This window comes from Idiotropiscis lumnitzeri, chromosome 1 (assembly GCF_059441095.1).
Source record: "Idiotropiscis lumnitzeri isolate Australia: NSW breed Sydney's pygmy pipehorse chromosome 1, RoL_Ilum_1.0, whole genome shotgun sequence".
NCBI lineage: Eukaryota > Metazoa > Chordata > Actinopteri > Syngnathiformes > Syngnathidae > Idiotropiscis > Idiotropiscis lumnitzeri.
In genome coordinates, this window is record NC_142391.1 from 12,735,565 (window position 1) to 12,758,325 (window position 22,761).

Genomic DNA, 22,761 nt, shown 5'->3' on the forward strand with positions numbered 1-22,761 from the left:
TTTTCTTACAGTGTTTCTTCACAGCTCTCACAATGTTTCAGTCATCAACTGCCATTAACACACAACATACTCGTAGTTTCTTTCGTTGATGAGCAATATGTGTTCAATAGTTCTGATCAATTGTCTCTTTGCTCTCAACTTAAGAATGGTTTGCTTTTTTTCCAGAGACGGCTAAGAGCAAATAGAAAATGCAGTTTTCACAGATGAAACCCAAGGCCAAAAACAAACACTTTCTAATTTTTAAGCAAAGACAACGCCTGACGCAAATAGAAGCAACCATCAGTCTCACATGTGACAATGCTTTGGTCACCAACAAAGTGTGTGGCTTCAATCAAAAGGTGCTCCGTCCCAAGTTGTTGAACAATCTACCATGAAATAACAGCTGGAATTCTGAACTTTTGTCTCATATTCATCTTTTAATCTGAAAACCAAGTGTCTTCAGTATACAACAAAAACAAAGGAATTGACCTTGCTGTTCCAATGCTTCTGGAGCGAACTGTAGCAAAATATGCATACTGTTCCAAAGTGTCAAAACTACTTCCTTGCTTTTCACTTGACGGCATATTGAGTTTTGGGAGTTGTGGTACATCTGACCGGGCCAGCCAGTGTCATTGCCAGAGTTCCTCAATCAAGACCTTTTCATGTCAGTGGCCTTTCCAGCAACGTTCCACCTGGACTGACGCACAGACGCGCACACACTCACTCCGTCTAAACGATGCTGTGTGTTTCATCTACATATTGATTAGCTTTGCTGAAAGAAGCATGGCCTCAGCATTTCGCTGAATACATAATGTAACGATGAACATGTGATGGCATTCTTTTTAGACTTTCCAGTAATTCTTGGAATAACATGTTTCAGCTTAAGTAGTTGTGTTTCCAGGCAAATAGACAGGTTGAAGTTCACGATAGGACTGAAGGACAATCCAAATACGATACACTGAAAGGAGCACACCTCAGTCATATGAAGGTTATGGTGAAGCAGTATTGAACATGGTCCTCGTTCGAACCTCCCCCAAAATATGACCTTGTTTTGATCTTGTCACCCAATAAAAACAGGCCGCTCTCACAATGTGGGAGGGTTTTAGTAGCAGACCCTTTGCAGAGCAGACGGCCGGGCGCTGGAGCTGACTGATGAATGACTTGCATTTGGCGAGGACTGGAGCAGTGGCGTCGTGGATTGATTGGCCCAAAGGGGGCTGTCGAGTGGGGGGAGCACTTCCTGTGTGTGTTAATGGACGCTCCTGCAGAGGCACTGTGGCGGCTTGCGGGTTCGCTAATTTCCTTTCAGTCTCGCCGTTAATCAGAGAATAATCAGAAATGCTTCCCAGGGCTGGGCGATATGTTTGAAATATGTATCACAATCTAAATATTTCATATCATATAAATTTTTTTTTTACTCTTGAACATTAGGACCCCTGGGGAAAAGGCTGAATTTTGCAAAATTTCTTTTAAAATACGGGCATAATATTTAACTTTAAATACGAGGTTAAAACAACTATGAAAAAAGTCAAATTAACTGGCCAATTTAAAGAATAAATAAATGTCTTTTCAAACAATTTGAATGGTACAGCGGGGCGAATCACAATGTATGTATTTGATCTTAGTCTATCAATCAGTACATATTTAAAATAAGAAAATTAATTAATTCATTTAAGATCAAAATTAAACAAAACAGGCAATATATCATACCAAATATTTGCCTAAAGCATGCAGAATGACTAGGTCGGGGTTTTCTTTCTGCGTTTATTTAATTGATATTACATGGAGTGCAATTTCTATTGATATAAATCAGGTGTCTATCCGGATATATAGTGATATTGAATTGTTGCCCATCCCTACTTCCCTGTTACATTCACCAAAGCAATAATGTGCATGCCTGACTAGCAAATTAATACCTCGAATATATGTCATCGTGGACTGTATGAATATGACATACATAATATTGAGCGGCCATTCAGACAGAACACGGAATGTGAAAATGGAAATAATCTTATCCAAGTAGGGCTTGAAATAAATCAAGGTGTGTGATTGAATTTGTCATTTTTTGCAGTCCAGAACCACAATCACATAAATGTTCTATTTTGGCATACTTCACCACTCACTATAATCAAAATTTCAGCGTGCGGATTAGAGCCTATTCCCAAATCGGAGACCCATCTTAATTTCAGTTCAAAGTTGTCTGAGGATTTCCTTGTGTTTCACTATTATTTTTTTCTTTTAAAACATTGTCTGCTATTTAAGTAACTGAAAACGGTTTGCGTGTGAAAAAAATCTAAATAAATAACTTTACCCGAGTCTTCCCAGCTGCTCCAGGTCTGGTACCGGTGGTCCAAAGGTTTCAATCTGGAGGGGCTTGTAGTGGTAAAGCGCCTCTTCTAACTTGGGTACAGCTTGCAGAGATACCGTCTGACGCTGGAATTGAGAGGTGGGGTGGAGGTGTTTGGGGTGGTAGAAAAAAAGCACAACAGTGAGAGAAAGACAAATAACATTTAACACTGGACAATAATAATCACAGGTTTGCAAAAGAAACTTTGTCACAGTGACAATGACGTAAGAAAAGAAAACAATTAGTAAAAGGCTTACCGCCAAAGTACAAATATTAACAAATTCCTTGGCAACTGGTTTATAAAAGCTCTTTGTGCGCCAAGTTTAGCACTCTTTTTGATTGGATGATATTTTTAACAACGCATTAAAGTTTGGGCAACTGAGCATAAAATGGCCCACACGTAAATTAGGAGTTTGGCTGACTTTGCTGTGTTATGTTTTGATTGAGAGGTATTATTTTAATGATGTGTTGTTGTTGTTTTATTTTATTGAGCTTGTCATTTGCAGTTGTGCACATATGCACTGCATCATGGTGAGAGCCGCCACTGTTCTTCCGCAGAGTACCAGTGTGGATCTACTTGCTTTGGTTAAAAAAAAAAAAAGACAGCATTACAGGGAAACTGCGAAAACCACGCCACATTGAATGCATTAGGCGGAACGAGATGTGCTCACAAACAACAATCATGGAGGAGAATGAGGCTCTGCTGTATTTACTTCTCAGCATGTGGCTAATGGCCATGGCATGGAGACCAAAGGTAGCACGAAGACCAGCTGTTGCAGCAAATTGGAGACTGTGGAGCGTCATAACACGGCATCCAGAGGTATGGCACAAAAAGCAACACGGTAATCATTTACATTCGGGGTGGGCATTGCTTGAATTTGAATGATTCAAGTTCGGATTCTGGTTCCCCATTTTGATTTCGGTTCCAAACAATTCTCAATTCAGATTGTTTTAGGGGTCAGAGTCAAACAAGTTTGCATGGTTTAAATCAGGGGTGTCCAAATTGCAGCCATTCCTTTTTAGCAGCCCACCGCATAGACTAAAATGAACATTTGACATTTCTACATTGGGTGGCAGGGCAAGAGAACAGTCAACGGTTGTCGTCATCGCACACTTCCTTGTTTTCATGTGGAAATTAGGCTACGCTCTTGCCCAGTTTAGGGGTTAATCATAGTCCAGTGGACCAAAATTCTGAGAAATGATTCATGTTTTGCTTCATTACCTAGCAGTTTCTTTTAAATATAACGTTACAGTGTATAAAAATATATATCATAGCTTTGCAAGGCTTTACCTACACTGATGGGATTGGTTTTGTGCAAGTGTCACCAACCCTTTAGAAACATGATAGCTACTTTTGGGCACTGATTAATGTGAAGAATAAAATTAAATTTGCTCAAATTACCTTTAACAATGTTATTATATGGCATTATTAATTATTGATACAGAATTTTCCTGTGGTGGATTAATAAAGTATCTATCTATCTTGGTGGATTAATAAATAATCTATCTATCTGTCCATCTATCTATCTATCCATCTACCTATCAATCTAGCTATCTATCTATCGACTTTGATTGTGTTAAGGATTTGACAGTACAGAACAGGTAATTATTAATATGTAATACTTTATTTCTACAATGTCTATGTTTATTTATTTATTTATTTCATAAAGAAAAGTCCCACAGGCTAATGTGGACTTGGTGACGACAGCCACGGGCAACATGTTGGTGGCCACTGCTTTATTGTGTTGAAAATGAATTAAAAATGTCAAAGATGCGGTTGTTGCCTCCTTCCATTGTTCTGTATTTGTCCCTTGGAAGAATAGCTTTGGATACCCGTGGTTTAAATGAAGGACATAACCAGTTATTGTTGTGATGAAAACTTCAGTATGAATATTATTACTATAATTGATGACCTTTTACGAACATTACGATTAATTTCTCAACAGGGCCATTTTTACCTACCCATCCATTATTCGAGCCGCTAATCCCCAAAAGGGTCGCGGGCGTGCTGGAGCCCATCCCAGCCGTCTTTGAGCAATAGGCGGTGTACACATGAATTCCAATTTCAATTTTCTTTTCACATGGGAAAGTGACACTTTGACAAGAGAGTATTATTTTTGAAAACCTCATGAAAATACATTTATGTGTATCAGCATCTGACCTGGCGTGTCAAAATACGAATAATAAAAAAAAAAATTAAAAATGAACAATTAGCAATAAATAAATAGTAGTACCTGACCAGAAATGGTGACTGCACCTAATTGTGTGCAACAAAAGATAAGCGGCGATACAGACACCAAAAGTAATTATGGAGCTCATTTCACAGTAAAGTACAATAACCAAGGAAAAGCTGTTTCAACCAGCCAAGTCATCAAATTTGGTGCAATGATGAAGTATCGGAAAAAAGGTTGAGGTTTAACAAATTCAGCTCATCTTGGTAATCAAACTATAATGCTACTCAAGGCAATTGTAGATTTGTTCGATTTTTCATTCTTCTATCAAAAGGGGAATTTCCACATACTCAGACCCACTTTGTGTCAGTATGAAAGTAATCAGACAATCCGGGAATTACAATGGAGGATGCCTAAATAAACAGGGAAAATTATAGGGGAACTGAAAAGGAACAGAAAGACAAAGGAAGATAAAAAGATGAGCGTTTAGTGGGGGCAGAATAAACAAGAGAGCTCAGAGGGGAGTTAATGAAAAGCAAACTAAATGAGGAACATGTGTCCCCGCAGCCTCACACACGCTTCAGCCTATATACAAGTAAAGCCACCTAAGCTCTACTGGAACTTACTAAAGCACTAAGGATGCACATTGAGACAGTGAATGCAGGCTAACTGAGCCAAACACAACATGATTATTCTAAACAAACACCCTTCATGTCTCTGGTTGAGGAACTCCATTATAGTTAAGTCAACAACAGTTTAATGGCAGTAAAATACAACACTTATTCTGAATGCTTTCAAGATCTCAACTTTAATGCTTTAATGCTCATAAAATCAGAGTTTAATTAACCATACACATCATACATGACATCCGCACATGCACATATTATTCTATTTTTTGTTTTATGTGTAACCAATATTTTGGGATCATCTTAAGAATTATTACACATTGTGATATGAACCGATTTACGGTATAATAATAGGATACCGGTAGTAAAAATAATAAATACATATTCTTCTTTGGGCCGCCCTCTGTGACATTTGCGCATTCAACAAGTCAACCTCAGCCTTTGTTCCATGCCGGGCTTGCTAGTTTAGTGGCAATCATAATACACACAAAACAATTCTGTTCAAAACAAAAGCGACACCATATTAAAAAAATTACGTTCACCTGTAAAGAGAATGACTTGTCAAATCATGGAGTTCAAGCCAAAGTCGAGTCGAGTCTCAGGAATACGGATTCAAGTCAAGCCCTTCATAGGTTTTTGAGCCAGAAATTTTGTAAACTCTCCAAAGGAAGATCTCTGGTGCATAAACCAGAGATTCTGTATTGGAGAGATTACAACTCGCTGGAAATTGCCAAGAAGAAAAAAAAAAGTTACCTGCATCAAGTTTATGGCCCTTTCTGGATATTTGCTAAATGGAGGTCATTTTGGAAAATTCAGTTCAGATTTTTCCACATAAACTATATAACACACAATTAAAAGTTTTCAACACTTTCCCCTTTAACCTTGGGGTGTCAATGATCTCCATTCCAGTCCCATCATTCTTCCAACATTTTGGCGCTCCCGCCAAAGACTAATGAAACACAGAACTAAGGCCTAGCAACTTTCCCGGAATTTTGCACTCCTTCACCATCTCATCCATCCTCTGTCAAACTTTCAGCACGACTGAACTACAATGCAACGGGATTGAATGGCGGTGGGAAACAACAGAAGAAATGTGTCCGTGCTGGAGAAGGAAGCTGCAGATGCCCATGGAGCAGTAAAGCAAATTCTCAAATGACAGATGGAACAGCAAGCCTCCACTCTAGAGACCTTTGTGTTGCATTCCTCTGCAAGGTCACCTTCAAACCTCCATAGTAACGCTGCATAAAAAACAGGCTTAGCTTTAGCATTCTTGCTCAATAGATTTGTGACAAAAGAGCAGTTGAATCTTCCTTGGAGTAAATACCTGTTTGGAACTTATTGTGCAGGTTCAGACTCAATACCACCTTAAATAATCAAATCAATAATGTCAGATAAATGTGGATATTTCTCAAATTTTGGGCTCCAACAGACAAGAAACACGGGTAAGCCCACAGGCATGTGTCTCAACTCTTCAGTCTACTTTACCCGCACAACCCAGGATATGTGGGTCAGTAGAGCCGACGGAATGATAAAGCAGACGGTCAAGGGACATTTATGAGGCACGCGCTTGTAAAAGTTGCTTTACTTCAAAGGGATGAAAGATCCGCCTTGCAAAGGACATTGCACACTGTCTACCTTAAACATACATTCAAATAAGCGACACACACCGTTACACAAACGACACTTAGAGACGAACCCTTTTTCAACGATGACCGCTGCAATTACCGCAATGGTTGAGGCAGATGGCTTCCCCGTACTGTGACTTGGTTGTCTTTATGTTGGACATCCTCATTTACTTCATGTATGTGCTCCTTCTAAGGGCCTTAAGATAACTTTTGCTGTGAGCTGACACTAAATAGTGTTTCCCACCAATAGGCAAAAAAGCTTTCCAACTAATCGCCACTAATAGACCTAATTCCCACAAAACAGAGAGAAGATAGCTAGCCAGCGAGCTAGCTAGATAGCTAGATAGATAGATAGTTAACTCATCCACTACCAGTCGAGTAAAAAAATTAATCTTTGACGTGTTTAGCCGTCAATGAGCTAAAGGGGAATCAACAACGCCTCTGCTGGTTGCAGCCAGTACTGCACTCGATTTCAGCTGAATTGCTTCAAGATGTAATCAGCAGACAAATCATTTAATTGATCATTTTTGTCCACCCAAAATCAGGACTCTCTGGCTCCCAATGTGTGGGAACAGTTGGAGGTCAGATCAGAAATGCAAAAATTAAGGGTGCCCGTCAAGGGTTGGGCATATCCATTTTGTCATTTCTAAAAATTGGAAAAACCCGAGAACCCTGACCACAACCTGATTTCATCATCATATGTTGTGCAATGAAAAATTTAATGACAAAGCTTTAAAAGCTTTGAATGTTTCAATTAAGGTCAAAATTGAAATACAGGCTAATTTTGGTTCATATTTTTTATATCCGACTCCAGAGGTGTCATTGCCTCACCAGTCGTGGCCCTTACAGCATGTCACTGCTTTACAGGTGTGTAATATTTTTGTCCACATTTTGTGTATGTACACACCACACAGAGCCTCTCCATTCATGCTAAACCGACATGTGATCTTCAGGTAGCAAGTGTAAAACCTGGTCGCCCCTTGCCTTACACGTTTAAATATAACTTACTATATAACCAGAGGCAGCTGCCCCAGTGCAAAGCCCTTAAAGCTGACAAGTCCTTTTTCTGCCGGGCTGGGCTTGCCTGAGACGGAGGCGAGGGTTGTTGAGGCCATCCTAAAGAGGGCCAAGCCAGGGAGCGGGGCAGAGGTGTGAATGCCCACATGTGCTCGTGCCAATCACAGCTGACAGTTCTCTTTAGCCCCTGACCTGACCCCTCGCTATCAAAGAAGCCTGTTGAGATCAATCAGAGTTCCACTAATCCAACAAGATAGAAACGGTTACGTAAAGATTTGTGATTTGTGAAAGTAATTCAAGAATTTTGGGGACCGTGGGGAGGAGGGGGGTACAATTGAAGCGTTTGAGATACTGAACGGGGATTTGAAGGGGGTGGGGAGTATGTAACGCCAACCTCTCAGGCAGAACAGGTTGGGCCAGTCTGCCAGAGAAAAAGTCAAGCTCAGCTCGAGCCTTACTCTGACGAGTGCGTCTCTCAATCAGAGGTCACTGTAGAGGACGATCAAACAAAGCAAAACATACCCGACTGAAGAGCGTGTTAGTGTTTGTATTTTCTAAACAGATCACGTCACATCATCTAACAGAATAAAGCCAGAGAGGACCCGAGGATATTTAAGTCAGTTACACATCTGTTTGGGGATAAACTTGCCGCCCACATTTGGCCGACTGCACATTTGAGTTGCGTGCGTCCCTGCAGCTTCCACGGCGGCCTTGTCAAGTATGTCAGCTGCTCTGCTGCCTGTGACAAGTGGATCAAGCCATAGTGGTGCGAGAACCTTTCATTTAAGATGCTGCTGAAAGCTGCTCGAGACTTGAGCGATTCCCCATCGGTCAAACTCTTTGAGGAATGGGACCAAGCAGCCGAGGATGATTCCAGGACCGCAAATACGCACGCCAAGAGAGAACAAACGCTTGACACCCCTTTACTGGCATAAACAAAGCCGCAACGCTTAAACAATACGAAACCAGGTGTCATAAGTTGCACATTGCACAAACCTGTCATTTATATGTTAATGAACATCAATTCATGCCCATGAGCAGGTGCCATGAGAGAGGACTTGTCATTACTTGGCACAGAGACAGGTTTTAATGTGTCAGACAAAAACAAGCAACGTGTTTAAACAGCGACAAGCTGGCTTGCCCCCCATTGCAGTAATTCTCTTTTGATATCAGTGAGCAACTGATTCTTCAAAGGATGTTTACTCAGACTAGGCAGGGTTGTGTGCACGGCTTTCTTCTATAGTGCCAGTACAAAGTGACGGATTAGCGCGCAATTTCCAAGCCATTCCTGAGGCAAGACCAGGCACATCCCAAGCCTCACAACGCACCTGGGCCCATTCAACTTTCCATTCGGATGGTCTAACTTGATCAAGCATCCATTTGATAGCTTTCCCACTCAAGCAGAATCGGCGTACGACATTGGGGTACCGAAGCAAAGAGCAGGCTTAGATGTTTGCTCGCATGCTCCCAGTCGACAACATGACGCAGCTGCTGCATTCGTTGCGACATTAGAGCACTCTTTATTTAAAGACTGGAGCCTCCACATCTTTACGTTCCTCGGATTGGTGGGCTCAAACACAGGCAGATATGTCATTCCAGCAGTGACAGCTCACCTTGGCCAGAGAAGAGACAGGCTAAAGTGTTGCATGTGTCGGGGTTAGTGATGACTCCCAACTTGTGTGACAGATGAACTTGCACATCAACACGGTTGATAAAATTAGAGGCCATAAAAATCAACCAACTGTTCATTCATCTCGATCACTGTTTGCTTTCTCCTAACACTAAACATTCCTTTAGCCTAAAAATAAATCTTTGGATTTTCCAAAACTGATTGATGACAAAGATGGATTTTGTTTTGTTTTGAAAATATATTATTCACTGGGAATAAAAAAAAATGTGCATTTTACACTTGATGTGAATTCTGTTAATATAACAATAAAATATCCTGATAATACATTTCGGAGGGTTTGGGGTTTAGAGGACAATAAACTCTTACGTATATTAGCCAAAATGATCTACAGTTCCAAAGACGCAGAAATGCCTGAATAACAAGCAGTCATTTGCATGCCAGGCTAATAACATGTTTATGCGTTTGTCAAATGGGCAAAAATATGTTTTTCTTACTCAACTAGATATTTGGATTGGAAATTTCTATTTTGAGTCCATCCAAAATTTAAAGGTCTTCTTTGCCCAAGCGCCGCTACTACTCTATATAGTCTGGACAAATTTGTGAAAGTAGTTTTCACAGAAATCAGAATCCTTTTGCAAAACTAAAACACTGCATGGACAATAGTCTAGCTAACTCCGTAACTTCTTCCACATTCAAATTCATATGGGTGTAATAACAAGGTATCTCATGGTTACTTATGACAAAGAGTTTATTTTTCCAAGCACTAATTGGCATCAGTGTAAGAGCTTTAATGACAGACCATCTTTGCTGATGTGTTTCCTCCAACTCCAACTCATCTTGGAACAAGGCACCACAACCTAGCAGATAAATGAATTCCAGCATTCTGCAAGAATTTGCCAGTCTGTGCTGAAATTTAACCAAGCCAAACACAAGTCATGCTTTTGGCCTCCGAGGTGAAGGAAAATTCAAACCCACATGTTCTCCCGACTTGCAGCTGAGCGGAGCATATGTATGGTGAGGGCTTAGGGATGGTAGAATGAAAATAAATTAAGGGGTGGTGGTGCAACCGCAGAAGAAACCAAAAGCAGCATAATAACGCTGTTTCTCTCTCCATCAGCAAGTTTAATTTGGCGCCGTAGAACAAGAAGGTGCAAACTCTTTGGCCCTTTTGATCTTGATGATGAAGAACAACTATGGCAGAAGAGTCAAGTTATCACGTGATGAGCGTGATTGATACGACTTGATAATGAGACAAGACAGGATCCAGCGGGAGCCTGTAGGTGACAACCTGGCAGATATCTCTCCAATGAATCACTGAACTGTGGGAATGGAAGCACTCCTCATGAGGGTTGTTGGGGGAAGGGTTCAGGTGATGACACAGCCGGTCTCATCAGAGTAAAATGAAAACAAATGACTGGAAACTAGAATAGCAGCAAAATGAAATGGACGGTCTCTGCAGGCATAGAGCGCATAGAGTGTCCAGAGTCACAAGGACTATCGCTCTCTCTCTCAGGGCCCCCCCCCCCAAAAAAAAATGTGATGACATGACAGAACTTTGACAGTGAAGGTGAATCAGAAAAAGAGAGGAACAACCTTCTGGAGCCTTTTGGTTCAACACGACCGGTCTTCTGAAATGTTGACTAAAAATAAAAATGTGAAAACGTGTCACACTCACCATCTGAATTCCTGTGGAAAAGTGATTGGTGGCTTTGACCGCGTGTTTCCGCTGCTCGATCTCAGTCTCCAGCTGGGAAACACGGGCCTTGTGTTTGGCAAGCAAGAGGTGGGCAGGAAGCTGAGATTTTTCCTGAGGAAAAAAAAAGAGAAAAAAAGTTTGCATCAAGGGCGCTGGACTACCATGATCGCGAGAGCTACAAGGTTGAACTTTTAGCGTATCCGGTGAAGTCCTGTCCAGTAGAGACGTTATTAGAACACAAACTTGTTCGCTCAGGACATTTTTGATGGTTTGGCAGGACTCAAGGAAACCTTTGTGTTTACAGGTAATCAAAAAATCGTTTACGGACTTCCAGTGCTGACATGTCCTGGCCTGGGGTCTCCATCGAGGTGGTTATGTTTTCATAGCTGTGGTTAGTGTCCAATTTTCAGGCCTCAATTATGGAACTATGGACCCTCATTTATCATGAGAGTTTGGTATTGCAAGGATAGATAAAGTCTAGATGAAAAATTTGGGAGCATCCGCACATTAATAATGGTAAGAAATGAAATGTTAGAACAGTGCGTTTGGGGGTGCTGGGACACACAGATGTCAGGAACCAGAAGGGTTCCCCCAGGGGGTGAGCGCTGATCTCATCTGCCTACATAGGACAGGCCCTGTGCCTTAAACAAACAAACACACGGCTTAACCTGCTATCTGTGATGGCGCTTGAACGGGCCGCACTGCAAGAACAATCGCTTCCAAAGCCAGCAGCTCAACACAATGGAGCCAAGAGGCTTTGGAATCAGAGAATGAGAACAATGCACGCAGCAGCACAATGACTGGTAATAAGCTCTTAATAATCAGCCATGAACCCTCGGGCTGTGTGTGTGTCAGCGAGCGAACATGTATGTCATAATTTGGTGTCTCGTAAGGAATCATATTTGCGCAACAAGACAGACACGCCATTCTATCTGGGGTACTGTTTGTGCGATGTGTCGACTTCTCACCAGTTCATCCAGCAGAGCCTGCTTGTTCTTCTTTTTGGCCAGCAGTTGCCTCTGCTCCTCCTGCAGCACATCCAGTCTCCGCTGCTCATTGCCTTGTTGCTCCAGTAGGAGCAGCTCCTCCAGTTCCTCCTGCTCTCGAGTCTGAGCAGAGACAGGTGAGTTGGATTTGATAAGAATGTCAATCACAAATTGACGACTCACTACAACTACAGGACGAATAAGCGGAAAATAATTCATACTTCCAAGGCAGACTTGTTGAAAGTACACTCGCTGTGCTTAAGTTTAAACGATCCAAATAGAAGAGCTGTATAACAAATCTTAAGTAGAGCTATACCGACTTTTTTCAGGGCCGATACCGATTATTAGTGTTGTTAAATGGTGGCAAAATTTTGAAAATGCTCCAAAACTTTACTTAGTTTAAATGCCTTTGAGCATATGTTTATTAAACAAGTTTGGTGATTTACAACATGTTAAAGCTTTTTTAGATATTAGAAAATACAGTTTTAAAAGTCTAACAAAAAGTGCACGGAGCTCCCAGGCTCAGCTACATGTCATATAGTTCAATTAAAACAAACACCTCTATAAAGTTTACTGCGGTAAATAGTTTTCTGCTTGTTGTGAGTTGTCGTAGACTGATATTTATTAAAATGTGGGCAAAGTCGGTTGCCTGTTGCCTCCCGTAATAAGTGTGACTCGAGGTGAAAAAGCAAACAGGCAGCTTACTGCTGATTGCCAACCACTGAACAAGGAACCAATCAGATGGTGCTGTGGGCAGGCCAATCTGCTTCTTCGGGCAGGGCCACCAGCACAGCAGAGAGACCAAAGTGTGCTGCAGCAAGCCAAAAATAAACCAGCTTTTATCTCCCTTGAAAGTTAAAAAAAAAAAAAAAAGGTTGATACTGATAATCAGAAAAATGCAAAATATCTATTGCTAATCTTAAGAGTCTTTAAAAACGTACTAATGCTCCACTAGTCAGAGAAGCATAAAAAATGTAAAAAAAAAAACATTTTGTTATAAGTAGTGTTGTTCCAATACTACTTTTTGGCCCCGATACCAATTCCGCTAACTGGCTGTGCAGTATCGGCCAATATCGATACTTTAGAAAAATTTAAATATAAGCACAATTTTTTCTTGTAATTCAAATTAATTGCATCCGCACTTGGATGTAAAATCATTCATTCACCATGTGCACAAAGGCTATCAAATCTTCAACATGACCACCTAACACCATCACAACAAAAATGCGCTGATCACTTTATACAAGTTATGGTTTTCTTTTTCATGTACACTGGGTTGTTGTAAATTTGAAGCAGACGCAATTTAACGCTGACAATTGGATAAGGCGGCTCCTCGTATTTTCCCTCAGCGTGCAGCTCGCCGTGTTCGAAGCATAATACCAAAATGCCGATGGCCGTTATCGGGCCCATATTTGTTGGTACTGGCAGATCCAATACCAGCGTTTTAAGGAAGTATTGGGACCTCTCCCGAGACTGCTATCGGAACAACACTAGTTGTAAGGTGGTGTAGAACTACATTGGGCCATAGCAAGAAATGTTTGATTTGTTCATTTTACAAGTGTGATATACTGAATTTATATACCACCACCATGTACAACAAAGACAACATTTTCAAATCTGAAGCCTTATTCTCTTCATTCCGGTACAATTTATGTTTAACCACCTAACTCAACAATAACAAATGTACCATATACATACAAGCTTGGCTTTATTCTTCTGGATGATCTCTCTGTTCTCCCGCTGGTATTGCTCCATCCTCAGCTTGGTGTCCTCCACATCAACATTGTTTGTAAGGTTAAACACTGCACAGACAGGAGACAAAACTAAATTAACATGCTCAAGTCTGCCCATCACAGCCAACTGGAATCATGCAGACAAGCGGCAGTCATGTTTATTTTGAATTCTCCAGATGATCCAAAGAAAACAAATACGCCTTTAAGAAGCAAAGCGGTAAGTAATGATGAAATGTACACAAAACCATTGTGAATCCTCGCTTGGACCAAGAGACCCTTGGAGGCTGCCTTGTGCACTACTAAGAGCTAAAAGCTTATGAGATGCTGCCATTCGTGATGTGTTAGCATTGGCAGCTCTACTCTGTGATCTATGAGCCAAGCTGGCATGCACTAATGCCTGTTAAACATCACTCCATGCAGCTGGGGAGAAATCATTACGGCGGGTAGAAACATCCTTTTAGCAGACTTGTACGGTGAGCATTTAGTCAGTCAGTGCTCGTACCGATGTCCTCCATTTGCTCCAAGTAGTCGTTATATTCTCTCAGGCTGGGGAAGTCACGGTCCCGTTTGTTGTAACTGCAAAGAATCAGAGTGTGTAATCCCCCATTAAATCAACCATTTTAGAATAGCGTGTCTGCATTCTGCCTAATAGACACACATTAGATGTCAATTAAGGGGGTATTAAAGCTCAGATGGGATGGGAAAAAAAGGGAGGCAGGGAGGGGCGGCCGAGTAAAAAAAAAAAAAAATCTGGCAGGCAAAGAGCCTTCCCGCTTGGTTCTCCCCCAGGGAGACTCATTGTCTACAAAACAAACAACGTAATGAGGAAGACAAAGGTGGCTTAAGAAATGGGAGGCGGCACGGGGATGACATATAAACACGGTGCGGCCACACCTCTCACCCTCCCTCCTTCGCTCACTCACATCTTCAGCACCTTCTTGCGGATCTCCACCTCCTTGTCGACGGTGGGGTCTTCGAAGAGCTGCACGCGGAAGTTGCTTTTCCTTAGGGGCGTGTCACACTGCATGCAGTTGCCGGAGCCGCGGACGAACAGCATCTCTACGCAGTTCTCGCATCTTGACACACGCAGGAGACAGACACACTCACATTATTTTCAGGGGTCAAAATCAAACATTTTCCAGTTATTTTGATCCATGTCCGGAGGCGTCCATTTTGCCACCTCCCGTCGACTGAAAATGAAGTCCCAAGTGCTGAGGGCTCAGATAACAAACAAAATGACGGAGCTTCCAAAGCAGGTGAGCCTTGGTTGGTCATTACCTGAGCCCGGAGCAATTGTGATGTCATATTCAGTCGACAGAAGTGACAAATGGACGCAAGAGTCATCAGAACACCATGTTTAAGCATATGACATGTCATTGCAAAGAATTTTGGGGTTGACTTCTCCTTTGAGATGAGACACAGAAAATGCTTTACCTCTCTACTAAATGTAACTGAATTCTCATGGAGGCGCAAGGTTATATTCAAAGACAACAAAAACTAAGGAAACTGTATTATCCTGGACAATCTAAGCAATCAAGGCCACTTTTGGCAGCATGAGCGAAACTTTTACTTTCTGGTTTGTGTCTCAAGCCTCTTCCGAAGGAAGAAAAAAATGTATAGTGGGGCAGTGCGGTCATGATGAGTTTTTCAGGTGGTGTTTTGGCTCCCGGTACGCACAAAGTAGGCTCTTCCATTGGTGAAGAAAAAAATAACTGAAGAAAAGCACTTTTAATGATCACATTGGATAGTTTCAGGTAAATCCGGGCTTCAAAGTGGAATCTTTACCTCATTGACCGTCATGGCAACCAACAGACTCACCTGAGGGCACAACCCTGAGCTTAGCCATCAATCACACTTTTATGCAGGTAGGCGGCGTTTACCCATCAGTCACACTCGAGTGAGGAGTGGACACTAAGAACAATGGGAACACTCCTAAATCTCCCCTGATGGGGCGGAGGTCTTGGATAAACGTTTGCACAGTACGCTGTTTTAATTAACTCTCTGTGGAGCTTTATTTCCACAGGAATTCACCTTCTGCTTCTGGCTTCCTTCACAAAAAATGGACATCTGGTTTCCAACTGCCACTGTCTGTTTTTTGAGCACTTATTGCATTCATAGTTAAATATAAGTTAAGAGCCACAAGTATTTGGCCGATGATCTCTATTGGGTTGGGATCAGGCCACTGACTTGTCCGTTGAAGGATAATCTATTTCTTTCCTCTCAAAAAGCCTTTATTCTAATGCATACGACGCAGATCTCAGTTTCTTCTGCAATTCCAGCGCCTTTTCATATCGTTGCAAACCCTCTGTATTGACATTCATGAAGGCCTTCTCCAGAGTGTCATCGATCTCTGTTCATGTGGTGAAGGGTATTTCTTCAGCAAGGAAAGGATTCTCTGGCCATCCGCTTCCACTGTTTTGACTGTAAGATCCTATGAAAAGAAACTCGACTATTTGAAGGCCAAGAAAACTGTGTATCCTTCAATGGCCAAGTCAGTCACGCAATCTCAAATCTCCATAAAGCGTGATTTCCACTTTCCATGCAAAACTGACGGCAGCAAGCACCACTAGTTTGGCCGGGCAAATCATCACCGGAAGGAAATAGGAAGCGTCAAGGTGCTTTCAATGGAGAATATTATTTGATATTCGGGTACATTTACTTACAAGCTTGGTCAAGGAACAAATTCAATTTGTAAGACAAAGTGCTACTGTATTAATGATCATGTCACTTTGTCCAAATCATTTAACCGGCAAAACAAAAAGGCAGAGCATGAAATGGAAAATACACTGTAATTCCCAAACGGTAAATGGCACGTGTCAAAGCTAAACAAAGTTGAAGGGGGATTTTTCAGTGCATTAACGACGCAGTTGAGTCATTTCTTTCATACCATGGTTCCCCTTCAGAAGCGCTCCGAGGGATGAAGAACATTCGAAGCGTCATGAAAGAGTCATCATGCGAGACGTTTCCCTTAATCAGCAGACCTTAACACTTCCAAATATATAAATAAATAGAGTGAGAAGAGAAAGCGCAGAGTCACTGAGTTTGGATGTTTAGGCATCGTTTCTCAGATGTGGGTCAAACAGGCCTAACCTGCCTTGCCAAGCTTGCGTGCAGCCTCCAGAGGGAAAATACGTGAAGCATTACAAGGGGAAATATGTCCATTTAGTTCGGCATCAAGTAGCAATGTAAACCTGAAACCATGGACAGGAACATCTGCGTTGGTCCAGGAGAGCACATGGAGTCCCCTGCCCAAGTGCACTCTGGGACAGGCAGATGTTCACTGCGGCCTGAGGCTACTGGAGATGTATAGGCCTCGGCCATATGGAGGTAGATGGCGGGCTGTGGCTTGTTTCCACAGGCCCACAAAGAGCCCATTCATCAACGCAAGCAAAGGAGTGGGGCGTAGCTTGCCCCCTGCCCCATAAATGGACCACACAACTGAACCCTCCAAAGGGGAAATCCTTAGAGGTGAACATCTTATTTAAAAAAAAAAAAGAAAAAAGGGGGGGCTGGACTGTGTGTGCTTCTTCATCTTTCAAACTGTGTCTCGACTGTTGCCATGACTAATCAAAGGCAGAAATCTGACACAGCGCCATATTGTCGGTTTAGCGGGCACACTGCTATCTTTTCGAAGCTCGCCATCAACGTGTCCCAAGGCTGTTGTCGCTAAGTGAGCGCTCCGGACTGACTCCTCCCTCTCTCACCTGTCCCACTCACAGCTCCAGGCTGCCCAATCTCTCCATCTGCAGCTGTCAGCAGGTCACAGGAGGTGGTGGGAAAGCAAGCCAAACAGGAGCCCGGCCGGCCATGCAAGAAGCCTCAAAAGCAGCTACCGGCATTTTGGGATCGCCATCCACAGAATAAAAGTACAGTGAACCCCTGCTGATTGCGAGGGAATTGTTCCAGAACCGCCCCCAATAGATGAAGAGCCGAGATACAAAGGGACCATTTAATTTAAATTATATTAATATATAATACATATAACCACTAATAAATACTTTAAACACTTTGATAGTTATGTAAAGTATTCTTTTGTCTGTTCTCACTTTCTCGCTATCAAGAATTGGAAATGTCACTACCAGTTGATGTTTACCATAAACAAAATCATATAATAAAATTAAAGACTTTAATGCTAACATATAATGTGAAACGCCATAGACAGGCTAATGGAAATGATTAGGACCTGACTGATATGGATTTTTTTAGGACAATGCCGATTCCGTTATTTGGCAGGAATAAAAAAAAATCCAACAATTGATTAATCTGTGAATTACTTAAAAATATACATGCATACATACATAAGGCTCTACTGACAACTGCTTGTTTTCACTCCTCTGTCTCAGTAAATGGAGAATGCGGCAGCCCCAGTGTGTCGCCCGTCATGTTGAGGCAGAACGCTTGCCTATTGTAAAAAAAAAAATAATAATAAAAAAATCATGAAAACAAGTGCCTAGAAAAAGTGCGAAAGATGAACCGTGATATACTGGGGGTCCACCATAAAGCCAAGGCAGAGTTCATTCAACAGTGGCCTTGAGTCACACTTGCCATTACAAGCTCCACCCAGCGACCTCAGATACCCGCAGTTTGGCGGTCGCCAAAAAAGATGCTCCATCCCAAGAGTAGGATTGCTTACACAGGAAGCGTGCCACATGAGATGTTGAAAAATTAGACCTCAAGAGGTACTGGCAATGAAGCTCTTTATGATGAATCATGCCGCTGAATGAATGAATAAATAAAGAGCTGTGACTGATTGTTTGACATTTTAAAAGTCTGCGTCTATAGTCTGACCATGTTTCAAATAGTCACAGCCAAACTACAACATTTCTCCACTTTTCTTATATACACAATGGATTTGTGCATACAATATCACATCAAGTCCAGCTTGAAAAAGTTAATATGTAGGAGGTTCCTGATAGTGTCTCTTTATGATAAAAAAAGACAGAACTGCATTGTGCCTCTGAACCTCGTAATGGAGATCCAATATTGCTGCTTTCAGTATCAACCACCATCCTGAAGCGGATTAAACGGTATGACGGCCGATTAAGGCTATGCTTCAAATAAAAAGGAAAAAAATAACAATTTCAACCAGAAAAACATCAAATTCTTGAGTAAAAAAAGTTTTGAAGATGGGCATAATTTAACAAAAATAATGTCTAAAGTTTATGTGAATAAAGTAATTTCTGTGTGTGGGAACTGTAACTAGTTTTCATTTTAAAAACTATTTTCATCACGATGAAAAGATAAAGTTTTTTTCCCCTCTAATATAACAACTTAGTATCCGTGTGATAAGACATTTTCGTTACTACTTTTTCAGTGACTTAAGTCGAGAATCATTTTTTACTTACCAAAAACACACATTTCTTTCCGAATGATTTTTTTTTTGTTCTACTTGTACAGTGAAAGAAGGTTGGAATGCAATTGGTTGTCTTTCGCACTGATGGTGAGTGTAATCACATTTATTTAGAAAATAAAACATTAGTGAGAGATTCGTTACAATTAAAGCTGGCAGAAATAGTGATTATAATAATAGTGGTAAAAAAATATCAATATGGTACTAACATTACTATGCTATTTTATGCAATAAAATGAAAGTACAAGCTGCTTCGGGTATCTTCTTTCTGTGACTGACATGCAAGGGTAATAATTTTCCCCTTCATTTTTTTGACACTAGGAATGAAAGCAATCTACAGAAGAGTATACGTTACTTGAATTAAAAAAAAAAAAAAACACTCCTTACCCTTTGCTACTGAGCATCAATATGAAGCTGTTTCGCAATCAGATACAGTGACTCGCTTCCATTTAATTAGGCATGACCGCATGCGTGTCCAAGTGTCAAATCCCAAAAGACATGGCCCTGGTGTCATCATACAAAGGTAATAAATCACACATATCAGACGCCCTCTGTGACAGGATACAAAATGTGCTGTTGTGCAGTTTAAATTTAGACCAAGAGCGTCGGGGAGGCTTGATTCTGTGTCGTGTTACGTTGCATTGCAACGCAATACATTGCATTGCCAGGGTAGGAAGTCAACTCAAGTCACTGTGGAATGGACACCAACTTAGTGTGAAGTTGACACTTATTCCAAGGTAGGACTATGGAAGAATAGAGAAAAAAACTCTGTCTGATATAGTACAGCTCAACAAGACATACTGTGATGTTTTAAAGTCACCTGGCGGTCATTTGGCGAGAGAGACTCTCAAAGCTTTGTTATTTCATATGCAGGTGTATATTGTTGCCGTCGGGTGGAATAATTGTATGTCCATATATGGTCAATTTCATGCGTTTCCTAAAGAGAATTCATTTCAAAGATGCGAGGATTGCGTCACACAGCAGCGATATTGAATTATAACTGAGAATATATATTACAAATATAGCTAAGAATTAAGCTTGCAACTAATGATTAATTTAATAATTGAATAATCTGTTGATTATTTCGATGATTAATCATTGACTTTGATAAGTAAAAAAAGTTTTTTCCATCCCGACATTCAAAAACATGACATTACTTCAAATTGACAGTGCAGAAAATGCACAAACAAAAGAGAAAAAAGATTAACATAGTCAGAAAATAGTCTAAAATGTTGATCATTGTTTGCCCAAGTAAGAGTTAATGTTTCATTTTGCAAGTCTTCTTATACGAAGGAGTACAAAAATTGGAGAATGTTTACTGTTGAGAATCTAATTTAGAAGATTTCAGATTTAAAACGGTATGTGACTGATGAATTGATTATCAAAAATTATTACCGATTACTTTGATAATTGAATAATCAAATTGTTTAACATCGACTTGGAATTATTTTAAAAGACAATATCGTATTATACTTAATTAGGACTGCTTAGCAATGGCAGCAACCCCCTGAATCTTGCTTACACCCGCAACCTTCGACGTAGCATTTTCATTGTCCCATTCATTGACATTTTCCATTTTTAAATTGCTGCAAAAAACAGTGCCCAATGGTCAGCCACTTATGAACACTTGTCGAGCAACAATTCAGCCGGCTTACGCCGTGTCGCTCGATGCACGGCGGGCCTACCTTACTACAAAGGTGACCCAGCAGTGGAACGACTTAAATTGCTACATTGCAGAATCCTTTTAATTTTCTGCATGCGGTCGTGCAGCCAGATTATTCTGAGGCTGACCTGATGACAAAGCAAGGCCGCTTCCTGATGGAGCAGTCAATAAATAAATAGTAAGGGGGCCTGAAAAAATGCTCTCGTCAGGCTGACGCTAATGTTGCGTATGTGTCCCCTTTAATCAAATGGTAAGGTTGATACACAGTTGACAAGGTTAAATTTTGAAAAGTGCCATGCAAACAGCTTATAGAGCCAAACGTTGCTGTGTCAAATAGTGTTAGAATAGCTTCTGTAACTAACTGAGGTAACCAAAATATTGAGACACAGCTGTTATTACAATGCGGTACAGTTGTACACCACTGCAAGCTACAATAACAAACATACCCTTTAATTTACACCTTTCTAACAGTGTCAACTTAGAAAAGAAGAGCATTTTCTTCGGACATACAGGCTGCCCCCAAGGTCTCGGCACGTGGGCAAAAAATGCAGATTTTCTAGAAACAAAATTATCCATGTTTTATTTGGAATATTCTGTAGGGGTAATGGTATATAGAGTCGGTCGGTGACGGTTACTGAATGATTAGACTAAAGTCTCTGCAAGGCCTTCATACTTAACTTGAGATAGGTTGTTAAATGAATTAGATGGCAGTTTGCTCTGTTTAGTACTGCTGATGCCCTTGGGCAAGGCATTGAACCCAAAACTGTTCAGCCTCGAACACTATTACGCTGCCCCCGCACTTGCTCCATGCTTTTGTCATGCTCACAACTAGATGAACGACTATTGTGCTTATCATTATCATCATTCACCTTAAAACAAATCGGCGGTGTAGTTCACATCACTGCACACGACTGCAAATGCCAAGTATCTCTTTGGCATGAGCTATGTTAATCTCTCGCAGACGCTAACACAATAATTTCTTCGTGGTTAATAGGTAAACACGTAAAACCGGTTATATATGCTTACTTGAAAGGGAAGTGCTTGAGTATTGACGATTGCGGATTGATGTGGCGACTGCAGTACAGTAAATGTGCTGTTCAGTGAGTCTGTGCAGTCGAATTGTAAATACTCACAGCGTGTGTCCACACACGTTCACCATCAGCTTGAGTGAAGGGTTCCTGTATTTGGTTGTTTTGCATCTCGGGCAGCTTTGGTCGTCCATTTCGTTCTTCTGTAACCGCAAACTGATGAAGATAACTAAGGAGAAAAATAGCAACAACTTCAGCTTCAGTGCTCACATTTCCGGCGGGTGACTGCAGTGCTTCACCGTTTAAGGTCCGACCAGAAACGAGTATCAAAGTTTCCTATTTCCTCCCGCTTCCAAGGGCTTCATTCAAAAATAAAACTATCGACTCAAAAGCTGTATTTTGACACAGTTCTGGTTATTAAATCGTTTTACAGTCAGAAATACATTATTTTAAGGGCTATTGAAATGTTATGATCTAACGGATATTTTGTGCCATACTTTCAGGCGTTTAGAAAATGAATGGCTGCACAATTATGGCCCACATGCAACGCTGTCATAAAACAAACGCGTGATATTCTTATTGCTAACTTTTTAATGTCTATAAAAATATTTACCCAGCCCAGTGTTACAAAGGTTATACGTCATTGCCCCCCCCCCAAAAAAAATGTTGTTTGTCAACTATTCACGAGTAATATTAATGTAATAAACAATAGACAATATTTTTTTTGTGGCTGTTTTTTTTTGCACTACGTCATACTGATATTTATAATTTGGTGACCTTAGTCAGCTATGAGAAATGGGTGAATTAATTGATGTAGGAGAATGATTCGTTGCAGTTGTACAACCACAATAATAAACATAATTATATATATATATATATATATATATATATATATATATATATATATATA

General features: G+C 40.9%; 1 protein-coding gene across 1 annotated transcript in view; it reads right to left on the bottom strand.

The window, feature by feature from the left end:
- mnat1 (MNAT1 component of CDK activating kinase) overlaps positions 1 to 22,186 on the bottom strand; it is a 36,476-nt gene extending 14,290 nt beyond the window's left edge. The window contains exons 1-8 of the mRNA XM_088317745.1: positions 22,151 to 22,186; positions 21,957 to 22,080; positions 14,734 to 14,886; positions 14,313 to 14,386; positions 13,776 to 13,879; positions 12,060 to 12,200; positions 11,071 to 11,202; positions 2,291 to 2,412 (exon numbers count right to left, since the gene is read on the bottom strand). Of these exons, the coding sequence (XP_088173871.1) occupies positions 2,291 to 2,412; positions 11,071 to 11,202; positions 12,060 to 12,200; positions 13,776 to 13,879; positions 14,313 to 14,386; positions 14,734 to 14,886; positions 21,957 to 22,045 (815 nt within the window). The 5' untranslated portion in view covers positions 22,046 to 22,080; positions 22,151 to 22,186. The remainder of the gene's footprint in view (positions 1 to 2,290; positions 2,413 to 11,070; positions 11,203 to 12,059; positions 12,201 to 13,775; positions 13,880 to 14,312; positions 14,387 to 14,733; positions 14,887 to 21,956; positions 22,081 to 22,150) is intronic.
- Positions 22,187 to 22,761: the final 575 nt, after the last annotated feature.